Source organism: Meriones unguiculatus, chromosome 4 (assembly GCF_030254825.1).
Source record: "Meriones unguiculatus strain TT.TT164.6M chromosome 4, Bangor_MerUng_6.1, whole genome shotgun sequence".
Classification (NCBI taxonomy): Eukaryota; Metazoa; Chordata; class Mammalia; order Rodentia; family Muridae; genus Meriones; species Meriones unguiculatus.
Genome location: NC_083352.1, coordinates 95,335,189 through 95,359,744, shown reverse-complemented (window position 1 = coordinate 95,359,744; position 24,556 = coordinate 95,335,189). Strand labels below are relative to the sequence as shown.

The following is a 24,556-nucleotide window of genomic DNA, read 5'->3' as shown; positions in this document are numbered from 1 at the left end:
TGTGGGAAGCACATGAAAGGAGAGAACCAGTCCCCACAAACTGTCCTCTGACCTCCACGCTCATGCACACACATGCTCACATAAAAACAACCGAACTAGAACCTGAAAGGAGCCGTGAGTCAAAGAACATGGGTGGCTTCTAAGAGCTGAAGAGGCCAGGGAATGGAGTCTTGCAGAATGAACCTGCCAACAGGCAATGAGCCTGCAGGCCAATCTTCAGACACCCAGAACTTAAAAGGATAATTAAAAAAAGAAGAAAGCATCAAGACGAGAAACTGGTGGCCTTTCATCAAAGCAGCTGTAGGAAGCTCGTGCATGGACCTCCTTGCTGCTTCTTGACCCGCAGGCTCTCTTCTTATGGCTCTGTCTGTCCTGTGTCCACGTCACATGTCCTGGTGTCTCGAGTGGACCCAAACCTTGTCCTGTTCCTTCTCCTCATCTATGAACCCTTCTCCCCCCCCCTCCCCCTGTCACCTTGATCCTGATACCTGAGGGCTCTTTCCCAGCGGCCTGTGAGTTTTCCCTAAATGGTGGGTGGAGGTGGGGATGCTTTGATAGAATGTCATCCTCTCAATGAAGACTGTACTTCTCCCCACTTCCACCGTGGCAGATTTTTTTTTTTCGTTTTGTTTTATCATATGTAAATATGTTTTTTGTTAGAATCCCAAGTGGGGGATTTTAGCTTGTTCACAGCTGATTATTGCTTAGTGCAAGGCCGTGGTCTTTACCAGCTGTAATTAGTTGAATTCTGAGGACTTTGAGGGGTGTAAAAAGATAGCCTAGAAGAAGAAAGTGTGGTGGCTTGGAGGAGGTGGGGGGCTGCTTGCTGGCTTGCTGCTGACCGGACTTCTGGATATCCTGAGGACTCACACTGGTATTGCCCCCAAAAGAATCCTACAACCCTACCTAGCAGGAAGAAGGAAAGAGGGCTACCCCCCTTTCCCTTACAACCTTTTTCCCCTTTATCTGGGGTTGGAGGCTTGGAAAGGAGGTATAAGCTTTAAGGAACCCCCAAATGAAGTAGCGTTTGAAAAGCAAGTGCCTACATACCACAAACTTTGTGAACCCTCCTCATGGTTCACCTCTCTCTAAGGATCTTCCGACTTATGGAGAGAAGCAGACAGGGAGCCATGCGTGGGCCATGGACCTGATGATCATCTGGCCCAGTCACTGGGCACGAGTGTCACAGGCCGGGACTGTGGCTGCTGGACGAGTGTTCTACCCCTGAGCTGCACACACAGGCTGATCAGGAGCTGTTGTCTTCTTTATCCTCCACTGTTCTGACACCTGAAACGGTACCAGCAAAAGCAGACATCTGATAAGTGTGAGGTGCTCCTAGTCCTCCAGCTCTAGACGTAATGGAATTATTATAGTTTCTGAATTTTCGTAGTGTGCACCAGCGTACTCAGCTGCTATCCATTTCTTCCTTTTTCTTTCTGCATCTTTGAGACAAGGTTTCTCCATCTAACAGAGCCCTGGCTGTCCTGGACTCAATTCATAAACCAGGCTGGCCTTGAACTCACAGATCCACCTGCCTCTGCCTCCCAGAGTGCTGGGATTACAGGCTGCACCACCATGCCTGGCTCCCTGTCCGTTTCTTAAATGGCTTTTGTTGGCATCTTCCACTGTTCCGCGAGTACAAAATCACTGAGGGCTTTATAAGAGCCAGACATCGTGCAGGCTATGGAGGGTCAGTGACTGGAGCAAGACGGACATAGTCCCAGAGTGTGGGTGGATATGTGAGGAGGTCTAAAAATAAATACGAGGTTGACAAGAAAGGTGAAATTCAGTTTTATTAAAAATCACTATCATATGCAGTCTTAAGATGAGCCCCACTGAAAATCACGAAGCAGGTGTCATCATGATCCCAGGCCTGGGGTGTTTGTCTTCTTGGATCTTGGCCAAGGCACAGACCGCAGTCAGTGTGTGCTTTCCATCAGCTCTGAAAGACTGGCATTTCATCTCGTCTCTGTCATGTACAGTTTTCTAGTCTATCGTCAGTAATAATTATGCTACATATTCAGAAAAAGAAGAGCTGGGCCATTGCAGAGATTTAATGACATTTTCCCCCCTAGTTGCCCTCAGAGAAAAGTTGATGTGGGTTTTATACGCTGAGCATCTTGTATTGTAGATGAATTGGGGATTGTGACACTCTCCTGAAGCCAGCAGGCTGAAGGAAAATTTCATTTTATTATCATTATTTTCTGAGACACAGTCTCACTCAGTAGTACCAACTTGCCTGGAACTTGCCATGTACACCAGGCTGGCCTCAAAGTCCCAGCAATCTGCTTGCTTCTGCCTCCCCAGTGCTGGGATTAAAGTGTGCATCCCCTGCCCCTAGGCAGGATTGTGTTTTATAGTTCATAGCATTCAAGTGTGTGTATGTGTGTGTGTGTGTATCTGTCTGTCTGTCTGTCAGAGGTTGACCTCAGGTATCCATCTTACTTGTTTCTCCACATTATTTTTTGAGACAGGGTCTCTCTCTCTTTCTCTCACTGGTTCAGTCAGAGTTGCTGGCCACCAAGCCCCACCCACTGCCTGTCTCTGCCTCCCCAGGGCTGGGATTACAGGCACAGGCTGCTTCCCTGGCTCTCCATCAGTGTGGGACTACAGGTCCTCATGCTTACATAGCAGGCACTTTTCCAACTGGCCCATCTGCCCAGCCCTCCTCTTGTTGTTAGCTGAGACACTGTATTCAGCCTAGAATTCACTATGTAGCCCTGGCTGACCTCAAGATTTATGGCAAGACATTTGCTTTTCCTTCTGCAGTCAGTGGGGTTACAGGTGTGAGTCAGGCCCAGATGCCAGAACCATTACTGGGAAACACAATTAACCGAAAAGTCTGGGCATCAAAGAAAATTAGCTCTAATCAAGTAGCAGAGAAGCCAGTTGCCATTTAATTATGTTTTGAAATTTTATCTTCGCTTGCTAGAAGTTTTATCTGTGGTTTAAGAAGGAAAACATAGAATCATAACTACCCACTCAAACCTAGAGAAGGCATTTGGAAAGTGTCAGGCTTAGAGTGAAGGCTTGTAACAACCCACTAAGATTTTGTCATCAGAGTTAAAATTTGGAAAATGTATTTTTGTTAGCTTGTAAGCTCCACTAGTTTAAATAAATTACATTTAATGTATTCAGTGGGAATTTTCATGGCATAAAGGTGAAACAGGGAGTTCTCAGCCCAAGGTAAGTTTTGCAGTGGGTGGAACACAGGGAATTTTTAGGGCTGGGAAACTATCCTATATGACATTGTTAGGTGACTACAAAACTATACATATTGTCTAAAACCCCCAGGACAGGGTTAAACGTGGAATAAACTTTACCCCAGCTATGTGCCCCTGAAGAAACGAAAGCGTAGCCACATATTCCTGACCACATTATTCCACAGCCAACGTGTGAACCTCACATGCAAATTATGGATTTTCCATCATCAGGTGAAATGTACCACTGTGGTGGAGGATGTCATTGATGGGCAGGGACGAGAGAGACCTCTCTCAGCAGCTTCAGCTGGGAGCCCAGATCTTCTCTAAAAGGTTAAGTCTAACAGTGCCTTTCTTGGTCTCACAACAGTTGTGTCTATTGTCACAAGAGCTGCTCAAGTTTAGGCCTGTAAACATCTTGCTATGGGTCAGGGAGGGCTCATGAGGCCCTGTCTTTCTCTGAGAACCTACTGGCAGATAATAGTGGCAGAGGGAAGGCACTTCTGAAGTCCTGCCCCTCCCTGAGAATCTATGGGAAGTTAATGCCTAGGAGATATTTTTCCTCAGTGTTGTAACCATGGGTAGGGAGTTCACACTCTTGAAATTTCCCAGAATCTTGTAACAAACCAAACCAAGCCAACCCAATCCAAACCCTAATAAGGGGGTTGGAGAGATGGCTCAGCAGTTATAAGCACTTGCTGCTTTTGCAGGTTTGGTTGAGATGTCCCTCATAGTCTTAGGTATTTGAATATTTGGTCTCTAGTTGGTGGCACTGTTTGGGGAGGATTAGGAGGTGTGGCTTGTTGGAGGTGGCACGTCACTCAAGGTGGGCATTAAGAGTTAAGAGAGTTTTAAGTTCTCTTTCTTTGTTTCATGATTCTGTTGAAGATGTGAACTCTAGCCAGGCAGTGGTGGTACACGCCTTTAATCCCAGCACTCAGGGAAGAAGAGGCAGGTGGATCTCTGTGAGGCTAGCTTGATCTACAGAGTGAGTCCAGGACAGCCAAGGCTTACAGAGAAGCCCTGTCTCAAACAACAACAACAAAAACTAAAACCAACCAAGCAACAAAAAAAGCTTCCTATTCTGGCTGCCATGCCTCCCAGCCATGATGGGTCTTTTTTCCCTCTGGAACCATAAGCTCAAATAACTTCTTTCTGTAAGTTATTTCTGGTCATGGTGTTTAATCACAGCAATAGAAAAGTAACTAATCCACTGCTCTTGCAGAGGACATGGGTTCAGTTACCAGCACCCACATGGCAGCTCACAACCACTTGTAACTCTGGTTCCAGGGTATCTGTTACTTCTGTCTACAAACTCCCTTTTTAGATCAGGCTGGCCTTGAACTCAGAAATCTGCCTGTCTCTCTCTCCAGAGTGCTGGAATTAAAGGTGTTCACCACCACCCCTGGTATCTCTTAACGTGGTGCTGAAGGTCAGATCCAGAGCCTTGCACCCGTTTGGTAAGCACTGACTGTACCACTGAGCTATGGCCCAACTCCTGGCTTCTGGGCATTCCGTTGCCTGGCCATCACCTTCCCTTGGTTTCACCACAGCAGATCCCAGGGCAGGAGCGAAGAAGCTCAGGGTATTTGGGTGATTTTACAACTGAGCCAGTTTGAGAGTGGGTTCTCCCACGGAGAAGGTTCTCCATGATGGTGGAGCCAGATTGCCAGGGTGTTAATTTACAGTGAGTATGGGATGGAGCATGCTTAGCGGTACGGACTCCTCTGTTCAATCGCCAGCATCACACACACAAGAAGACGGCAACACATCCTGCTACCCGGTTAGCTGTGTGTCTGATCTCTTGGCATTTGGTTCCTCACGATGGCTGCACATTACACAGGGGAGTCAGTTAGGGGGCTTTTAGAACACCCCAAGTCTAGAGCCTAGAATAGTGAAACGAGGCTAGGAGCAGGTGAGGCTCATCTGTCAGCGTTCTTTTTGTTTTACATTTGAATGTTTATTTGCACTTTCCTGTGTGTGCAAGCATGTTCCGGAGAGTATGGCATGGCATGCACGTCATGATCAGAGAACAACTGGTAAGAACTGGTTCCCTCTTTCCACCATGTGGGTCCTTAAGACTGAACTCAGTTCATCAGGCTTGGCCGAAGACACCTTTAACAGCTCAGCCATCTCGCCCACCCATGTGTTAGGATTTTAAGCCTTCTCTGGTGGTCCTGGTGTGCATACTAATGCTCTAGGTATATCCAAATGAGAAAGCCAAATTGTACTCAAGACAAGCATGGTGTCAGCCTATCTTTTAGTCTGAACGTACTCATGAAAATCTAGTCTGTGCCAGGTTCTGGGATAGACAGAAATAGAAGTCACTACAATTTCGGTGGTTACAGAAGGGTTTTAGAGCTGGGCCGTGGTGTCCTAGCCCAAATCCCATCACTCAGGAGGCAGAGGTAGCTAGATCACTGAGTTCAAGGCCAGTCTGATCTATAAGGGAGTTCCAGGACAGAGAAACCTTGTCTCAAAAAAAAAAAAAAAAAAAAAAAAGGACTTTAGAATGAAAGACCACAGTTCAGATCCTAACCCCAGCCCCAGCACTTACTAGCTTGTGACTTAATTTCTGTCCTTCTCTTCCTTTTTCTTTTCTTTTTTTTTCAAATCCTACCCCACCCTCCCCCAAAAAAGCAAAACCAAAAAACCCAACATCTAGATTTTCATCAGGCCAAGAAATAGGCCACTTTGTCTTGCTTGGTCCCTTGAAAAGCCTCCGTTCTAACCCCAGGTGTCTCCTTCTCCTTTCTGGCTTTGCCGTCTTGATTTTTTTTTTTTCCTTCTTGGCTGTCTTGATTTTTTACACCCGTATTTGTCTCCTTTTAATTATGTGTGTCTGTCTGTGTCTGTGTGAGTGCAGGTGCCCGCAGAGGCAGGAAAAAGGTCATCTGATCATTTGGAACCGGAGTTACAGGAAGTCGTGAGGGGTTTGAAGTGGGTGCTGGGAACCAAAGGAAGAGTCCCTGAGCCATCTCTACGGCTTTCGCTGTTGAGTTAGACAACACTATTTTGAGCTTGCTTTCTTGTGCGCGTTTCACGGTTACATAATTAACGTGGCGAAGCCGTCCGGAGATTCCTCCTTCACAGGCCAGCTTACACTCTAACCCTGTGCGAAGGTAAACAGACGCCTCTTCACACTTTCCACTCCCGCCCCCTCTCCCAGGCCCTTTGCTAACGAGCCTGGACACTTTCCATGCATTGGGTTTTCTCGTTTGGAGAGGTGATGTAGTGATCTTGGCTTAAAATGAACGCGTCTTTGCAGTGAGATCCTCACCGTCTTACTGCCTGTCAACCCAGAGGTGCAAGGCTGGGAGGATGGAGTTCCAGACACCCCTCCCTCAGCTGTACCGCTGCGCCTCCTGATGGCCTCCCCTCCCCCCGAATAACCGGAACGCCTATTTTAGGCTGAGGAGGTGGCTCAGTGGAATGCGTTCTAGGAGAGGGCTCAGTTTGGTTCCTGACATCCTTATTTGGGCCAGGCGGCTCCCGGAGCTCGGGCAGCCGAGGACAGCACCGCACGCTCCTCGGAGGTCCCCACACTCCAAACACAGCATCCCGGGAACCGCCAATTTCAAACTTCCCAGCGCTGCCCCGCCCGAACGCCCTTGCCCTCCTCCCATTGGCCGCCAGTCAAAGGAAGAAACGATGTGATTGGCTTTTCCATTTCACTTCCTTCAGCCCTCCAAGACCTGGGTGGGTCCTGGCGGAGACCCCCGCTGTCCATCAGAGGAGGGCGAGCGCTGATTGGTGGAGACGCAGCTGAAACCTGCCCACGCCGTTTCCTTCAAACGCTGGGGCGGGAGGCTCAGGGCGGAGCAGGGCGAGTGTGAGCCGGGGGTCTGCGGAGTGTGAGTCCGGGTCGTGTGTGTTTGGGACGTACTGGGGGATTTAAGAGGGTCGGAGGGGAAGTCACCTCTCCCGGATCTCCCCGGCCCGCCCCATCCATACCGGTGCCTCGGGGTCCCAGGGCCCCGTGAGGGTCTGCTGGGGCTGCAGCCCGGGGAGTGCCGGATAGCCCGGGGTCTGTGGGTGCAGCCCTCGGTCTGTGGTGCAGCCGCTGGAGTGTGCCAGGGAGGCCTGGCGTCTGGGGCGGCGTGTGTGTGGGAACCCCGGGAGTGTGCTGCAGGCCCCAGGGCTCCTTAAAGAAGACTGATCCCCAGTGGACCAGCCCCCGCCTCCTGTAAAGCCGTACCCGTATCCTTGCTCGTGGCGCTTCTCATTATCTGTGGGATCTTAACTTAACCTCTCTGTTCCGGTGCCTTCATAGTCTCTCGGGTCTAACCCGGAGCCCCCTTCTTGAGTCTTTCTATTGTAGCCCTCCAGCATTTCTGGTCAGGCGTCCTTCCTCAGCACCATCGACCTGTGTAGCCTCCAGGGACACAGCACTATTTCCCCAGATAATCGCCAGGGCTCACTGATCAGCCCTTTCAGGCCTTGGTTTACATGTTACATCTATTTAGACAGTTTTGAAAAAAATTTTTAATAATATTTTTATATACTTTTTATTTATTAGCTATTTGTATTAGTCAGGGTTCTCTAGGGGAACAGAGTTAATAGAATGAAAAAAAAATGGGGATTACAGGCTAGTCTGGCTAGTCCGACAATGGCTTAGTTCTTTGAAAAAATGATTTATTTTTATTCTTTACGTATATGAATATTTTGTCTGCATGTCTACTGCACCACGCATCTGCCTAGCGCTCTGGAGGCCCTCCTCGTCCTGATGTCTTTAGGGGAGATAGGACTGTCAAGCCCTTCCCAAATGTCAGTACACACTTGACTTTTCCCAATGTTCCTTCAGCGCCAGCGGAGAGATGTTGAAGTTCAAGTATGGAGTGCGTAACCCGGATGCCGGTGCCTCTGACTCCATTGCCAGTCGGGCCTCCAGGCTAAATCTCTTCTTCCAGGTGAGAAGCTGTCTGCCAATGGTGCACACCTGTGCCTGCTACGGGACCCATCTCTGGTTGTTATGTGGACTGAGGCTGATATTCTTGGGGGAAATCCCATTTTACATGTCCCCACTGAGCTGGACAAAGGTGCCACTGTGCAGATGGTTACATGGCCGGACCTGCTCTTGCTTCAGCGTTTCTCATTTCACACTTCTGTTCTAAACTTTGTTCCCTTTCAGTTAAAGAAGCCAAAATTATCTCTGGGGTGTGTGTGTCTGTCTGTCTGTCTGTGTTGTGTCTGGGTACACAGAGAGGCCAGAAACTGCTTTGGATCCATTGGAGCTGGGAGCTGGTTTTGCAGGGCTTTGTGAGCTACCTGTGTAGATGCTGGGATCCAAATTGTGGTCCCCTGATGGGTCAGTAAACAAGCACTCTTAATTGGAGCCATCTCTCCGGCCCTAGTGTAGGATCATCTTATTTCATACAAGGGATCCCTGCTTTTTTTTTTTTTGAGATAAGTTCTTTCTATTACATAGCTGTGGCTGTCCTAGAACTCACTATGTAGGCCAGGCTAGCCTCAAACTCACAGAGATCCACCTGCCTCTGCCTCCCGGATTTGCTGGGATTAAAGGCCCGTGGTGGCTGTCTTGCTCTTTAGATGAAATTCTACACCTGTGCAACCATGCTCCTCCTGTGATACCTAACATTTCCTTCATCCCATAAGGACCAGTGTCATGAAATTATTCCTGAGCAGTTTTCTAGTTCAGTTCCTCTCTGAATTGCCTTCATGATGGGCTGGCTGTAAGCTATAAACTGAAATAAAAGCTTTCCTGCCCAACTTGCTTTTGGTCATGATGTAACTTTGGTTTTATATTGCTATAACAATGTATCAGAGGGGCTGTACTTTATAAACAAAAGAGGTTTACATAGCTCATAGTTGTGCAGGCTCAAGTGCACCAATAGCTTCTGCTTGGCTCTGCTGAGGGTCACCATACTGTCATGGGAATGTGCAGAAGTCACATGGGCAAGACAGGCGGTAAGAGACCAGGCCAATCCCCTTCTGGCACCCTGCTCTCCCTCCTGAGGTTAAGAAAAGCACTTTGTCTCCTGAAGACCAGATAACCTCCTACAGTGTCTCACCCACGTTTAGGGCTTTGACACTGGGGTCCAAGCTTGCAGCACATGAACCCTTGGAGGACAGTCCACATGCAGATGGTAGCTGGGAGTGACCCCTGCTCCAGGAAAGGGGGTGTGGCTAAGTGTCTGGGTGCCCACCGGCCTCATGCCGTGCTGTCCCCATGCAGGGCTGGCACCCTGAGGGTTAGATAGCTGGGTTTGTTTTTGTTAAGGTATGTCCAGTCTCTGTGGCTTCCTCCTACTCAGGGCACTTCTGTTTTGGTGCTTGGCAGACTTCCAGAGCCACAGAAATCTCACAAATCACCAGGCTGCCAAAGCTTTGGCAGCTTTTTATTTTGCCAAGCAAGGATGTAGAAAACAAATGAAAGGAAAAAGCTATTACTTCCTGGTCTTTTCATTTCCCAAAGGAAGAGCATTTTAAGAAACACGGAGAGAGTAAGAAAACCGGAATAAAGGGCTGTTTTTAAGTTTGAGTTCCTTGAGTTTTTCCAGAGAGTATGATAGGATGCTCTGATCTTAAGCCTTCCTGAGTCTCTGGAAACCCCTTGTCTACTTAGGTTTAATTTTCAGGTGAACAGAGAAAAAAATGAGTCTCTTTTTCCAGAGTTGGAGACAACCAAAGGGACAGGCTGGACTTGACTGAGTCTCTTGGGGAATTTGTTAAAATCGGTTCTAAGCTGCAATCTAGAAAATTTTAATTCAGGAGGCTGGCAGTAGGGCCAAAGAATCTGTTCTCTTCTCCAGCGATTCAAGTGCAGCTGGTCTTCTCTGCTGCCCGGTGTTGTGTAACAAGCCCTTACAAAACTTAAAGGAACAGTGCCATCGTATCCTAGGATCCTGCAGATTGCCCAGCAGGTGTGGAAGTGCACGCCTTTAATCCCAGCCCTTGGGAGGCAGAGGCAGGTGGATCTTTGTGAGCTGAAGGCCAGCCTGGTCTCTATGACAAGTTCCAGGCCAGCCAGGGCTGGCTTTTTAAACCTTTTTCTCAAAACAAACAAACAAACAAACAAACAAACAAACAAACAAAGGACAAACTAACCCTGCAGGTTGGCTGTACCTCAGTGCGTGGCTCTGATCTACCGTGTTTCCTCAGCTGGGGCTGTTTGGTGAATCAACAGCAGAGATGACACCTGAGGCAGTAGAATATAGGCACTGACTGCTCACTGAGGGACCCCTGCTTCTTATTTAAATTTAATTAATTATTGTTATTGCTTATGTGCGTTCATATTGCTTGTGTGCCTGGGTGGGGATGCACGTGTTTGCATATGAGCACCACAGTGCAGCTCTGAGGACCCCGGAGGCTTCTCACCATATTTTGAGGCAGGGTCTCTCTTGTTTTGGTCAACCGTATCTTCCTGGCTTGCTGGTCTGTGGACTTCTGGCAATTTTCTTGCCTCCATCTCCCGTTTTTCAGTAGGAGTGCTAGGATTACAGATGTGCCTCCACATCTGGCTTTTTACGTGGCTTCCAGGACTCAAACTCAGGTTATCAGGCTTCACAGCCTTGGCTGATGAGCCATCACCCTGATGTTATGTGCCCTATCCATGTTTTTTTTATATATATGCATGTACATACATATATATACACACACATATATATCTGTATATATATGTCATCTCCTAGGCTACCCAGAGCTAATAATGAAAGATTTTTCTATTATGTAGGTCATTGGTGGCATCTATTCAGCTTTGCCATTGTAGCACCAAGCTTGTCATGACTATGTAAATGAGTGGGCTTGGCTGGGTTCCAACTCTTTATAATTCAGGCAGTGGGCCTTGTTTGGCTCATGGGCTATAGTGTGCCAAACCCTCAATACGGTTTAAACTTCTGCGCATGGCAGCTGCCAAAAGCCAGGGCAAAGGCTGTTCCGCTCTGCCCTGAACGGGCACAGTACATCGGTGCCACTCTCTGATGTTCAAAGTGAGTCTCAGGGACAGCCTCTGTGCACATAGATGGCAGGCACTGACGGGAGGTGTGCCAGTAGAGACAGGAGAGTCATTCTCCTTTGTTTGTTTGTTTTTGAGAAAGAGTCTCATTTGGTTTCTTTTGAACTCATAATTCTCCTGCTCCAGCCTCCCCTGTGCTAGGATTATACATGCGTCATCAAACTTGGTTGCATTGAAATTGTGTGTGTGTGCTTGTGTGTGTGTACTTGTGTATGTCTGCACCTGTGTGTGCAGAGGAATTTTAATTCAGAACATGGCTGTTATGGCAAGAGATCATCACATCAAAGACCCTCCAGGTCTTTGTGATCTAGCTGGAGTACAAACATACCTTCTTAATCCAGGAGACAGAGGCAAGCAGGTATGAGTTCAAGGCCAGCCTGGTGTAGAGCAAGTTCCAGGTAAAGAAAAGTTTAGATCCAGGCATGGTGGTACACGCCTTTAATCCCAAACAATGAAGGTCAGGTTGGTCTGTAGAAGGAAGCACCCATGTGCTTGAAAGTGATTTCTAATTGAGTGTCAGAAAAAGTGATGAATCAGAGAAAGACTTGACAGAATAGGTTTTGCACAACTCTCACAATAAGAGAGGAAAGGGAACCTATGTAAGGGACAATGCAGGGAGGAAAAGAAGTGGTTTTACCAGGACAGTAATAGACAGACTGGTTGCAGAGAGAGAGCTTGGGTGAAGATAGAATGAGCCAGAGAATGAGAAGGAACCAGAAGATTAGAAAAGATTGCTGGAGTTAGTGTGAGGCCAAGCAGAGCAATTCAGAGGCCAAGAGAAAAGCCAGTTATTAAGTTAGCTGGGAGAGGAGTTTGAGACAGAAGAGCTGAACTATGAGCTCAGTAAAAACAAGAAAGGGTGAGCTTGTTCAGCAGTAAGTTTCAGAGGCTGAAAGCATTCTAGGCCTAGGTTAGATCGAATGGAGGCTAGAAGCTTCCAGGAGTAGGTCTAGGTTAGCAGACAGAGGCAGGAAGCTTCCCAGACAACAACTGAACCAGGAGAATCAAAGTTACTTTTATGTGTGTGTCTGTGTATATGTGTGCCAGCGGTAGACATGGTTTATTTCCTGTGTTGATCTCCACGGTTTTGATCTCCATGTTTTGAGACAGGCTCTCTCACTGTAGCTGCTCAATTCAGCTAGATGATCTATCCAATGAATTTCAGGAATCCACATGCCATCCCCCTGTGTTGGGGTGACAGGCTCTTGCTACCATGCCCAGATATTCCATACGGGTTTCTGGGGATGCGAACTCAGGTCCTTATTCTTGTGTGACAGGCACTTTACCAATCGCCATCTCTCCAGCCCGTGAAGTCATAAAAACCTCCCTCCTATAGTTGTTTTTATAGAGAGATTGCTCCGATAGTCCCGGGCTTCACGTGGGAATTGTTGCTCTCAACCAGGGGTTGCCAGCTCGGATCTCGGGAGGCCAGACAGTGGGCATAGATGAATCAAGCTGGCCAGACAGAAGACCGGAAGTCAAGTCTGCAGGGAACTTTGGCACTTGCCAAAAGGGTGACATCACTGAGCTCCCGTTGCGTCACCAGGCAGAACAGAGGGCAATGCTGCCAGATCCGCTAGAGTGTCAGGAAAAGAGATATTCTGGTGTGTGTGTGCGTGCGTGCGTGTGTGTGTGTGTGTGTGTGTGTGTGTGTAAATCTACTGATTTAAAAATATTGGCAGATAATGCAGATTATTTTAAATACTACAAGCCAAACAAAACATGTTTGTGGGCTAGACACAGTCTGCTAGTCTGTAACCGATCCCACAGATGACGAATAAATCGGCTTCGAGGTAGGCGCCCATCCCTACCTCGAGATGAATTAACGAGGCTGAAGTTGTATTAGTGGTCCTCCAGCCACACAGGGAAGGAGGGTCAGAGTGACACCGGCAAAGCGAAGGGATGACCTGTTTATCACCGGGGCGGTGCTCTTGGCTTGATCCCTCCCCCTCAGTTTGTACCCTCAGATTCAGGTGGAAAACCTTCATCGGTGGATCCATAACCCCTTAGCAGCCCCCAGAACCGTCACCAGCCTGTCGTGAGCAGTTGAGTCGGCCACTTGTGACTTACTCTGTGGATGTTATTGATCGAAGCTTTTCATTATTGACAGAGTCCCCATCTGCTGTTTGCCATTTTTAGGGGAAACCGCCCCTCATGACTCAACAGCAGATGTCTGCTCTTTCCCGGGAAGGAATATTAGATGCCCTCTTTGTTCTCTTCGAGGAGTGCAGCCAGCCTGCCCTGATGAAGATGAAGCACGTGAGCAGTTTTGTCCGGAAGTGTAAGTCCAGGGGAGCGCGTTCTCCACAACTCCCCCTGCATGGCAGCTGTTTGCAGCCTGTGGGTCTCCTTTACGGGTGGAAGGACCCTTTCACAAAGTCGGCATATCAGATGTTTACATCACAATTCGTGGCAGTAGCAAGATCACAGTTAAATAGCAGTGAAGTGATCTTACGCTTGGGGGTCACTGGAGCACGAGGAACTGTATTAAAAGGCGCAGCGTTAGGAAGGTTGAGAACCGCCGATATAGAGGAACACGGGATGTTGGTAGCAGAGGGTGGTGGTGGTTGTCACAGAAGACCGACCCCGGGTGTAGACTGTAGGAGCTGTGGTCTGGAGACCAGGCCTAAATGACAGAAATTCAGTTAAAAAAGGAAATGTGTTGACTCATGAGACAGAAATCCCGGGATGCTTCAGGATGGCTGGTTCCAGGGACTTGAATGACAGGGGATGCTGTTCTTTAACTCTGAGCAGACCTGACCTTCAGGCAGAATAGGAGCAGTGCTTAGAAGCCATTGTGTTTAAATTCGGCAAGATCATTGGTCTCAGTTGCTTAATTTTAACATCATGATAATAGGGGAATGCAGTGATGATTCTGAGTCTGGTGTCTCTTCCCTCTCCTCTTCCTCCTCCTTTTCCTCCCTCTCTCTCTTCCATTTCCCCCTCCTTCATGGTTAGCACATGCTTTGCTAATGAGCTACTGAATTCTTTTATTCATACCACCGAGGTCGTAAGATGTAATTTTTAATTCTCCTTAAATGGAGAAGCCACTGATGAAGGTAGAGTGAGGGAGGGCCTATGGGTCTGCTGACCTTGACCTGCCAGCTTTGACAATGCTCCTGATTTTGTTCGACTCCACTGTGCTTGGGCAGTTGGATCATGGTGCCAGGTCTTCTAGTATTTTCCGCTAGTGTTTTCAGTCAGTGGGTGTTCCACTCCAGCCTATTTTGGAGAAACCCTGAGAGACCCTTTGGGTTGTCAGAGCCAGGCAGGGGCATGGAGGGTGCTACTGGGTAAGCCGTGGTTCTGCCAAACACCCAAAGCTCACAGGACCATATGGTCAGACACGGCAGCTTTGAGGAACTGCCTCATCTAAGATGGCCTTCTAACCAAGCACTCCACACTCTGAAAATGATGGCTCTGTATCTACTGGAAAACTTTTGTATAAGCAAAGCTTTACTGGAACCAGCCACACCCAAGTGTCTCAGCCACACCCATGTGTCATAATCATATGTTATAATACTTGGAACAGAGATCATGTGATTTCCCCTCCCCCCTCAAAAAAGCCTACATTGTTTCCCACCTGTCTTTTCAAAAAAAAAGAAATGGGGAATTTCCGACCTATATTTGCTCTAACTTAGAAGTCAGACGTCCTCCACAGTAGCCCTGAGTGTCCACGAATGCTAACGTAGAAACTGTTCAGAAGGCTTTTTATTGGAGATGTTGTCAGTCAGCTTCCCGTTAGTGTAATAAAGCACCTGGAATAGCAGCCAGCTGCAGAAGAGGAGAGGTTCGTTTCAGCCTGTAACTTTTGGGGTTTCAGTCTGTGGTTGGTTGCTTTGGGGCCTGTGACCAGGTACATATCATGGCAAGAGTGTGTGGTGTTTACCTCAGCCTAAGATTGAGCAGTGAAGAGCGAGCGGCATCAAGGTCCCCCTTGCCCTTTTCAGAGGGGGATCTCAGGGACTGGAGCCTCTCCCATGGGCCCCCCCCTTTGCTGTCTGTATGACTGCTCTGTGTGACCTCCATCCACCAGGGGGGAGGGGAGTACATTCTGAAAAGTCCCACGGAAACTTCCTTACTGGGAGTTCAGTTTAACATATAGGCCTCTGCATTATGTATGTGAAGAGACTGCACAGGACATGAGTCCCAAGTGTTAAACTCACCACAAATAAAATTTAGAGATCGGATAGCACCTCCTGCCCAGTTAGATGGGTTAGCTTATTTTGTACTTATTTATTTGTTTGTTTGTTTGTTTATTTTGAGGCAGGATCTCACTGTGTAGACCAGGCTGGCCTAGAACTCATAGAGATCCCTTGCCTCTGCCTCCCGAGTGTTGGGATTAAACAGGTATGTCCCCAGGAGGCCTGGAGCTAATTGGTTAGTTTTACACAGTCCCAGGGAAGATTCTGATTGATTCTGCTTCGAGTCACTCACAGGAGGACATTGTGATCAGCCTTGTATGAATCCAGGAGCCCTGTGATTGCCAGGGCCTCCTGGCGTGGACTATACAGCTAGTTACTCAGGCCCCAGGGGTGCTGAGAAAGCAAAACTGATGTGTCAGTTTTCCTTGTCATTGTGACAGAATAGCGGACAGAAGCAAATTGAGAGGAGGGATTTGCTTTGGGCTATGGTTTGAAAGAGTCCATGGCAGAGAAGGAGTGGTGGCACGGGCAGGTGACGGCCCCTTGCTACAGAGTGCTGGCCAGGAAGTTAAGAGCTTGGGCACGAGGAGAAGGCAGTGAACCACAAGGCCCACCCTCTAGCCACCCACAGCCTGTTCCACAGCCTGTCAAAACAGTGCCACCAGCTGGGGAGCAAATGCTCAAGTATAGAAGCCTGTGGGGGCTGTTTCACATTCAAACCATTAACTCGGGCTTCACTACTCGTGCCTTATCTGCTCTCAATTTCCTCATCTGTGAACAGACGTGCGTAACTAACGGTGCTGAGAAGGCGTTAATAGAGCATGAGTGACGGTTAGTCCAGTTGGCCAGCTAGGTAAATTCTGCCCATTCCAGGGAAGGATTGATTATCTTGATTAGGTTAATTAAGGAAGGAAGACCCGCCCACTGTGATTGCACCACTTCCTGTGGGGAGACCCGCCTGCAGCGCTTCCTGGACTAGGATCCTGGACCAATAAAAAAGGAGAAAGTGAGTTGGGTCCATTTACAGGTCCTTGCTTCTTCACTGTGGCTGCCATGTGGCCAGCTGCCTGGGGCCTCCCACTGCCTTGACTGTCCCACTGTGGTGCATGGTACCCTGGGAATGTGTGTGTGTGTATGCCCTCAGTTGCTCTGTCAGGGCATGCCGTCCAACAGCAGAAGAGTTACCAGGGCACCAGGCTTGTCATTAGACAATCATGCTAGCCGCAAGCTTCAGCTGTGATTAATTACTGCAGTGTGTAGCTTTAAAACGCCCTTGAGGTATTTACTCATCATTCTGCATTTGTTTGAATATTCTTCCATCGTCTTTGGAATATGTAAATTATCAAGTAGACAGTGGGAGGGGTGGAACTCGGAGGCACTCTCTCCGGTCCCTTGGTTAGGTTTGAGACCCCAGGGATGCTTAGAAGCAGTCAGTCATAAGAAGCGTCTGTAATCAGACTGGGGTCGGTGGAGTGCAGCTCTTCCGGAAAACTGTTTCATATTTCAAGAGGCTTCTTGGTGAGGACCCTGAAGAGCCCATGATTGAAATCTGGCGATTACGTTAGTATGCTCTCCACCCCCACCTTCCTCCACCTCGACCTGCTTTGAGTTTCTGTTTCGGAACGTGAGCTTTGCTTTTCCAAGTGGAGAAAAGTCCATGGGCTGCCGCTGCCCACGTTTATAGGAGACAATGTTTTCCCTGGAGCTGCCAGAGGAGATGGGACAAAGAGGCCTGAAGTGCAGCCTCCCACAGACATACCTCTGACCTTGAGCCAACAAAGGGCAGGGAACAAGCATCTGGGAACCAGGGGAATAATTACTGTCTTCATCATTTGCAGTCCAGCATTGATTAACTATGGACATGTGCTCTGATTGCGTCATTAGATTATCTTGTTGTTGGCTATCATAGGATGCTTACACAAACCCAGGCAGCATGGACCGGTCACTTTATTTGGCTGCTAGTTCTCTCTGTCTCTTTGAGACAGGGTCTTATTATGTAGTCCTGGCCTTTCTGGAACTTGTTACGTAGCCCAGGCTGGCCTTGAATCCACTGAGATGCTTCTGCCTGTTTCCCCGAGTTCGAGGATTAAGGGTATGTGCAGCCATTTCTTGTCTATGAATTCCTTTAATAAGTATTCTGTCTTGGGGCTGGAGAGATGGCTCAGCAGTTAGGAGCGCTTGCTCCTGTTACAGAGGACCTGGGCTTGGGTCCCAGCACCCTCGTGACAGCTTATAACAAGTCTGTAACTCCAGTTCAAGGGGACCTTCTTATATAAAATACATGCTTATATAATTTATGTATTTATGTAACTTATATAATTCCTGAATTTTAAATGACACATATAATTGTATATATTTGAGAAATAGTGTGATGTTTCAATACTTGATTATTTATTTTTTTATTTTATTTTATTTTATTTTATTTTTCTGGGTGTGGTGACACATGTCTTAGAAAACCCAAAACGTACTTGTTTATTTTTACGTAAAGCATATGATATAGTAATATGTGCCACTTACTTCGTTTCCTTGATTTTTAAAAATTTGATGTGTGTAAGTGTATGCGTGTATGAGTATGTGTATGTGCACTACATGTGCCTGAGCTCAGGGAGGTCAGGTCAGCCTATTGCCACTTTTCCTGTTGCCCAGGAAGACACTCACGGAGCACCTGATAGACACCAGCCAGTGTTTTAGACACTCCAGGTACGAGAGCGCGGCTGGACGTCACGCCTCTGTTCACAGAACAAAGAAATGAGACAGGAGAGCTAGTTACCCTGATCTAAATGTTACGCATTGAAAGTAAGCAGGTATGGGGCTGGAGAGAGGACTCGGTGGTTAAGCGAATTGCGCGCTCTTCTATATAGGAACGGGATTCAGTTCCCAGCACCCACACGAAGGCTCACAGCCATGTGTTGTAGCATCCAGTTCAAGGTTGTCCAGCGCCGCCTTCTGGCCTCCGCGGGTACTGCATGCACACGACCCATCACTCAGGCAAAACACTCCTACACATAAAATAAAATAAATTAGTATTATTAGTTCAGACAGGGACTCTGTGTAGCCCTGGCTATCTGAAGCTCATGATTATGAGGTTTGATCTATAGCTGTTTCCATGTTGGTGCTGAAGTTTTGGGGTCAAGTTGCTTCTGAGTATTTTGTTTGAATTTCCATCATGAACCTCTTCATGCACATCTTTCCCCAGGGTCTGTTGAGGGCTCTGTGAAGGATGGTTTCCTTGTGTACCCTCTCCCCCCAGCCCCCAGGTCCAGTTGTCTGTCTAACAGAGCCACAGCCTGGGCTGCATTTTCATTACAGAGCTCTGTGTCTTTCTGTTTGCCTCAGTATTCGGTACCTGCTGGACCCATAAACACTGACTAAAAGTTCAAAGAGATGATGAGTCCATACGGCCTTGGGGTCATAGAAGCAGCTGGTGTGGGGAACAGTTGTGAAGGGCTCCCCCTCCCCCGTTTCTCTCTTTTTAAAATAGCTGAGGGCTTGATCTTAGCACCTCACCTGTTCACCTTAATAATGCAAAAGCCTTTGGGGGAAAAGATAGACATTTGGAATGCTTTCTTTTTTTTTTTTTTTTTTTTTTTTTTTGCCCACAAAGCGATCTGTCTAACTGTGATTTAGATGCCTGATTGTCCCCAAAGACGGCGGGAGTTACTAAGTTAGGCAACATTGTAAGCACGTTTGGGGCCCAAGGCCTGAAAGAAAATGAAGAGAGATTGGCCTGTACACAGCAGAGGGCGAAGTCAGGCTCAAACCCAGAAAACTGCAAGCCAGTGTGTTTGGCTAATTATAATTCAGTGCTCAAATACCTGACATGAAGGAAGCCTGGAAAAGGATGGGGGGAAAAGGCAGACAGGGTCACGCCAGAGTGAAAGGGAAAGAGCTGTGCGGCTTCCATGTTTGCATCTGTGTGGTGGTCTTTTCGTAGGTACTTCAGGTCTACTTTAATTTACAGTGTGTGTGTGAGAGAGAGAGAGAGAAAGAAGGAAAGAGACAGATAACAGAGACAGAGAAGAGCGAGAGACTAAGGGAAAGAGACTGAGAGACAGAGAAAGAGAGCACAGGAGAGTGCTATGGTGCATGTGTGGAGGTCAGAGGATGAATTGAAAATTGTGGGAGCTGGTTCTCTTTTTGCCCCATGTGGATCCCCAAGGGCCAAACTCAGAGCGTCACGTGCCCTTACACACTAAGCCATCTCCGTGGTCCTAGGTCGACTTTTAAAACAGTGCTCACAATGAATGCATGCACATCCACCCGCCACTCTAGGTTGGTTCCCAAGGGATCCAGGCCACTTGGGAATGACTAGTCACCATGAGAGTGGGGGTCAGAGGGCAGGGGCTGTGGGTCATAGGCACGTGCCACCGTGCTGGCTGTTTATGTGGCTGCTGGAAATTTGAACTCGGGTCCTCATGCTTGTAGAACAAATGTTTTTATTCCCTGAGCCATCTCCCCAGGCCTGGTCTCTTAGCTTTCATTGTAGACAGGATTCTCCAGGGTAAGTGTTTTTTTTTTTTTTTTTTTTTTTGCCGAGACTTGAACCTAGGGCCTCCTGCATGATGAGTACATGCTCTGTTACTGAGCTGCACCCCTGACCCATGACAATTTGGGTTGTAGGTGTTTCTTGCCTTCCTCTGGTTGTAACCCCTACTTCTGACGCAGCTCCTCTGTTAATTACAGGGCTCCATTTTTAGGTCATCGCTATTGTACTGACTTACATTCCTGTAAGTCAGTGGGGTCCCCTGGAGATGTCTCACAGTGTACGATCCTGCACTGCCACCTTCTTCGTCCCGTTGTTTGTGGATCTCAGCCTGAGTAACTGGACTTGGGAAAGGAATAAGATTATGTCAAGACAGTGGGAGTCACAGGCCCATCCGGATGCATGTGTGGCTGTCCACCCTGCCGAGCCGATGTCAGGGCCCTGTCTGTGTCTCGGGGTAACCCTGTACCCCTCTCAAGCATGGCCACAGATTGAGACTGGGGAAGCAGTCCTCTGCAACAGTGGAAGGGAGGAGTGTGGAATGGAAGGATCTGGAATCGGCTCTAGGGCTGATGGGAAAGCAGGGGTCATGCTGCTGATGTCACGTTGCCATGCCAGTCTAAAGGCCGCTGATTGTGTCTGACCCCAGCACTGCCCTGCAGCCCTCAGGGAGAAGAAAAGAATGCCGGGTGTGCGCCCTTCCTATTTTCTAAGTCTACAGGACTGGAATTATAGCTACCATGGAAACCGTACTTTGGAATTTCTGGAGCCCTTAATTTTAACAGATAAAAAAACACTTTTGTGCTGATTTTATAATTGTTCATGATAGATGAGAAAGTGACTAGACGTCTTTTGATGGGGAAGGAAGACAGAGCACATTTTTCTTTCTTCTTTTCCTCTTTGGCAAGATGGGAGCATCTAAAGTGTATTTTTTTTTCCCCACCTGGGGTGTAACTCTCCCATCTTCTACAGATTCTGACATGATAGCCGAGTTACGGGAGCTCCAGCCTTCGGTGAGAGACTTCGAGGTCCGGAGTCTTGTGGGTTGTGGTCACTTTGCGGAAGTGCAGGTGGTTCGGGAGAAAGCCACTGGGGATGTGTATGCCATGAAGACCATGAAGAAGAAGGCTTTGCTGGCCCAGGAGCAGGTAGGAGCATTTGACCCTCAGGTCCTGCCTCTGTACCAAATGTTCATCACAGGGACACAGCATTTGACCTGCTGGTTTGGTGTCCAGGATGCAGTGAGTTGTTGACTATGAGTATGCAAGCAAAAAAAGGCCTGTCATCTCCTTAGCTCGCCTCAAACTGATGGTGATTAATTCTGAAGCATCAGGAATTTTTATTCATTTCTTTGTCGTGACTCTATAGTTGCATTTTATTCTACAACCACATTGGGCTTTTAAAAGAATGACTTTAAGATGATCCCTGGGGACTGCAAGTTTGGGTCTTAGGGACATGCCTCTTGATGGGGTAAGTGGGACAGTGTCCGCCCGCATCTGTGCATGCTTGGGTGTTCCTTTTGTGGGCACACAGGTTTAATTTTAGAGCAGGCCTTTGCAAGAGTCAAAACAAAAGTGCTCCCTGGCTTGTCTGGGAACAGGGTACGAAGTTGTCTTTTTAGTTGCATTTTTTTTCTTCCTTTGAAGAAGGGCTGCTCTCTCCAGACATATTGATTCATTGGTTGTGTTTTCAAGAGACAGCCATCAGCCCCGGAGTTCAGAGAGTAATCCATTAGTTACAGGCATTCTAGTGCACCTCATGTGTCCGATAATGTGCGCAGCCCTGTGGGAAGCCTGTGAAAGGAATTGAAGTCCCATGGTTGTTCCTCGCAGGGTTGACTAGCAGCCCCCAGAAGTGGAGGGAAAATGCAGATCCGAAAAACAGGCAGTTAGCGGTTAAAGCACCACGGAGAGGGAGAGAATTAGCAGGGTCGTTAGCAGTGATGCGAAGGGCGATGTCATAGGTGAGCCAAGGGCAGTCGGGAAAGTCCTTGCGATGAGAGGGAATAGACTGTGGGCGGAGAAGCGATGGGAGCTGCCAGGGAGACATGTGGCTAGGGTGACATCCTGGGGGTGTGAATTCTGGAGTTCTGTCCAGGAGTGTGTGTGTGTGTGTAGGGTGGGGGAGAGGAGAGGAGGAAAGAAGGGAGAAGGGGAGAGAGGAGAGGTGGGGGAGAGAAGAGAGAGAGACAGGAGAAGAGGAGAGAGTGATAAGAAGGGAGAGAGAGGAAGAGAGAGATTGTATGCGCGTGTGTGTGTGTTGGGTGGTTTAGAACTGATGGAGGGAAGGTCCTAGCAGCTGTAGTTTTCCATCATGTTGATGTTTGCCACGTCAGCCCCTCTTACTGTAGGATCCAGTGGCATGAAGAGCTTCCACCGTGCCGTTAGTCAGTGTCACCACCTGCCCCTGGAACTCTGCCGTCATCCCTGTGTTAGTTAGCCTTCCGCTTGTGACAAAGGGCCTGAGAGAAGCCAGCTTAGACGGGAAGGCGGCTTGTCTTGGCTCCAGGTGTCAGAGACTTTACTCCATGGTCAGCCGCCCTCATCGCTTTACCGGCAGGGAGGCAGAGTATCTTGGTGGAGGGCACATGGTCATGAAGAAGAGAAAAAGGGGAGCAGACAGGCCCTGGGACAAAATAGCCTTCTCCAGGGCATGCCTGTCAGTAACCTGCTTCCTTCAACTAGGCCCAAGTCCTACAGTCCTACCATTTCCGGGTAGTCCATTGAGTTATTAACCCATGAATGGATTAATACACTGATGACATCACAGTCTCCGTGAGCCAGTCATTTCCCCCATCCCTTCAGTGTTTGGAACCAAGCTTCCAAATCACCAGCTTTTGGGGGACATTTCAGATCCAAATCATTATACTCCTAAACAGACGCCCAAGATCCCTTTGTTTTTTGTTTTTAATCTCTTGAGACAGAAACCGTGGCAGAGGGTGGGAAGCCGCTTGTCAGGGTCCAAGCATGATGCGGCTTCTGTGTTTCTGAATACAGTGTGAGCAACTCCGTAGGGAGGGGAATGACAAGATGTGTCTTGTGATGAGGAGGATGGGAGTGGGAGGTACTCACTCAGCTTCCCCATGGGGTTGTGCTAGCCACCCTCAGTCTTCCCTCAGTGAGCATTCTTTGTGCTTGCCGTGTTTCTGGGTCCTTGGGCAGAGGCACATGATGCCAGCTCAGCCTTGCAGCACTTGCTGGATGGAAACTAGTCCTCACAAGATGAAACGAATTCAGCATGCCACACTCGGGTAGACAGTCGAGGTCCATACAGATGCACTTTCCTCCAGGCAAAGGACCCAAAGCGACCATGGCGCAGAGGTGCGGGTCTCGGTTTTTAAAAAGCCTGTTCATGTTGGAGCTAATAAAACTAGCCATCGTTGGTAAATATGTCATTGATTAAGAGAGTCAATATAAAAAAGAAAAGCAGGCCCCTAAAGGAGTCACCCTGAGGACCTGGAATTTAAAGCTATGAAGAGAGAGGGGCAGCCTGGGAAGAGAAAGGCGGTGCTGAAGGATGTGTCAGAGAGGATGTGAAGAAGGGCTGTCCTTGTCACCCAGGAGAGGCCAGCGTGCTTACACTGCATGCTGTGACAGCCAGAAATGGTCCTCAGAGACCAGTTACTTTAACGGGGCCTTAACAGGGCAGAGTCAACTGTGAGCAAGTGAGGCCAGGGCCTGTTCAGATCCAGCTTTCCTGCTGACGGCCTTTCCGGTGTCAGCAAAAAGGATCAGTCCTTCAGCCCTTTCAAGGACTAGGTCGGCCTGCTTTTTCCTAAGCTGCTTAGGTTTAGCACTGGGGTTTCCAGGGTGGCTAGGGACAACATGGACTAGCTATTTAAAAGCATCTAGGGACACAGCTAATCGGGCAGAGTGCTGTCTAGGGTGCGTGAAGTCCTGGGTTCAGTCCCCAGCACTGCATAAACTGGTGGTGGCACACATGCCAGCAGAGGCCAGAGGAGGATGGGCAGCCTGTGTTGTTATTTCTCACCGCATTCGCCTGAGTCAGGATCCCACACTGAACATGGAACTAGCCTGGCAGCCAGCAAGCCCCAGTGGTCCCTCATCTCTGTCCTACAGCGGTTGGGCTTATCGGAGCACCTGGCTGTGCCCAACTTTTTTATATTTACTTATTTGATGTGGGTGTTAGGATTCCAACTCAGGTTCTGATGCTTGGGTACCTTGCACACTGACCACTGAACTATCTCCCCGAGTCCACAATAGTCTTGAGCAGATTTTTTCCCCCTCTTAGGGAAACTACAATTTTGCTTGTTTGTTGTTTCTTTCTTTCTTTTTTTTTTTTTTAATTCTCCCTTTTTAATTTGTTTTGGTGGTTCTGGGGACTGACCTTGGGGTCCGGAGCATGCTGGGTAGGCAAGTGCCCCACCACTGAGTTACATTTCACACCCTTTCCTCTGAAGACCTTTTAACTGGATGAGGCCTACCCAGATTCCTGAGGGCAGTGTAAAGCTGCTGATTGAGGAGGTCAGTCAACTGTGGTGACACAGCACCTCCGTAGCAGCACCTAGTAACCTCAGCATCACTTTCTAGCAACTGGTGCTTTGACCTTTCCTGGTTTCTGTGTAAAATTAGTTATCAAAATCACCTCCTGCCCCACTTCAAATGGCTTGAAAAGACATCTGTGTACTTACCACATATGTCCTATGACAGGGATATTTTCCCATGATCCACCACGCAACCAGAAAAATTGTCAACAGTGCATTCTTCTGGCTCCATTCACGTTTCGCCATTCA

The 24,556-nt window shown here is 48.2% G+C and overlaps 1 protein-coding gene across 8 annotated transcripts in view; it reads left to right on the top strand.

Annotated features, from left to right (window-relative positions):
- Positions 1-6,990: 6,990 nt before the first annotated feature.
- Positions 6,991-24,556, top strand: part of Cit (citron rho-interacting serine/threonine kinase) — a 166,053-nt gene continuing 148,487 nt past the window's right edge. For 3 of the 8 annotated variants that reach the window (XM_060382544.1, XM_021631771.2, XM_060382540.1), the window contains exons 1-4: positions 6,993-7,054; positions 8,005-8,110; positions 13,315-13,456; positions 20,776-20,951. In XM_060382544.1, the coding sequence (XP_060238527.1) occupies positions 8,018-8,110; positions 13,315-13,456; positions 20,776-20,951 (411 nt within the window). In that variant the 5' untranslated portion in view covers positions 6,993-7,054; positions 8,005-8,017. Of the gene's footprint in view, positions 7,055-8,004; positions 8,111-13,314; positions 13,457-17,360; positions 17,413-20,775; positions 20,952-24,556 lie in introns of those variants that run through there. The other 5 variants (XM_060382543.1, XM_060382539.1, XM_060382541.1 and 2 more) reach the window with 4 other exon arrangements.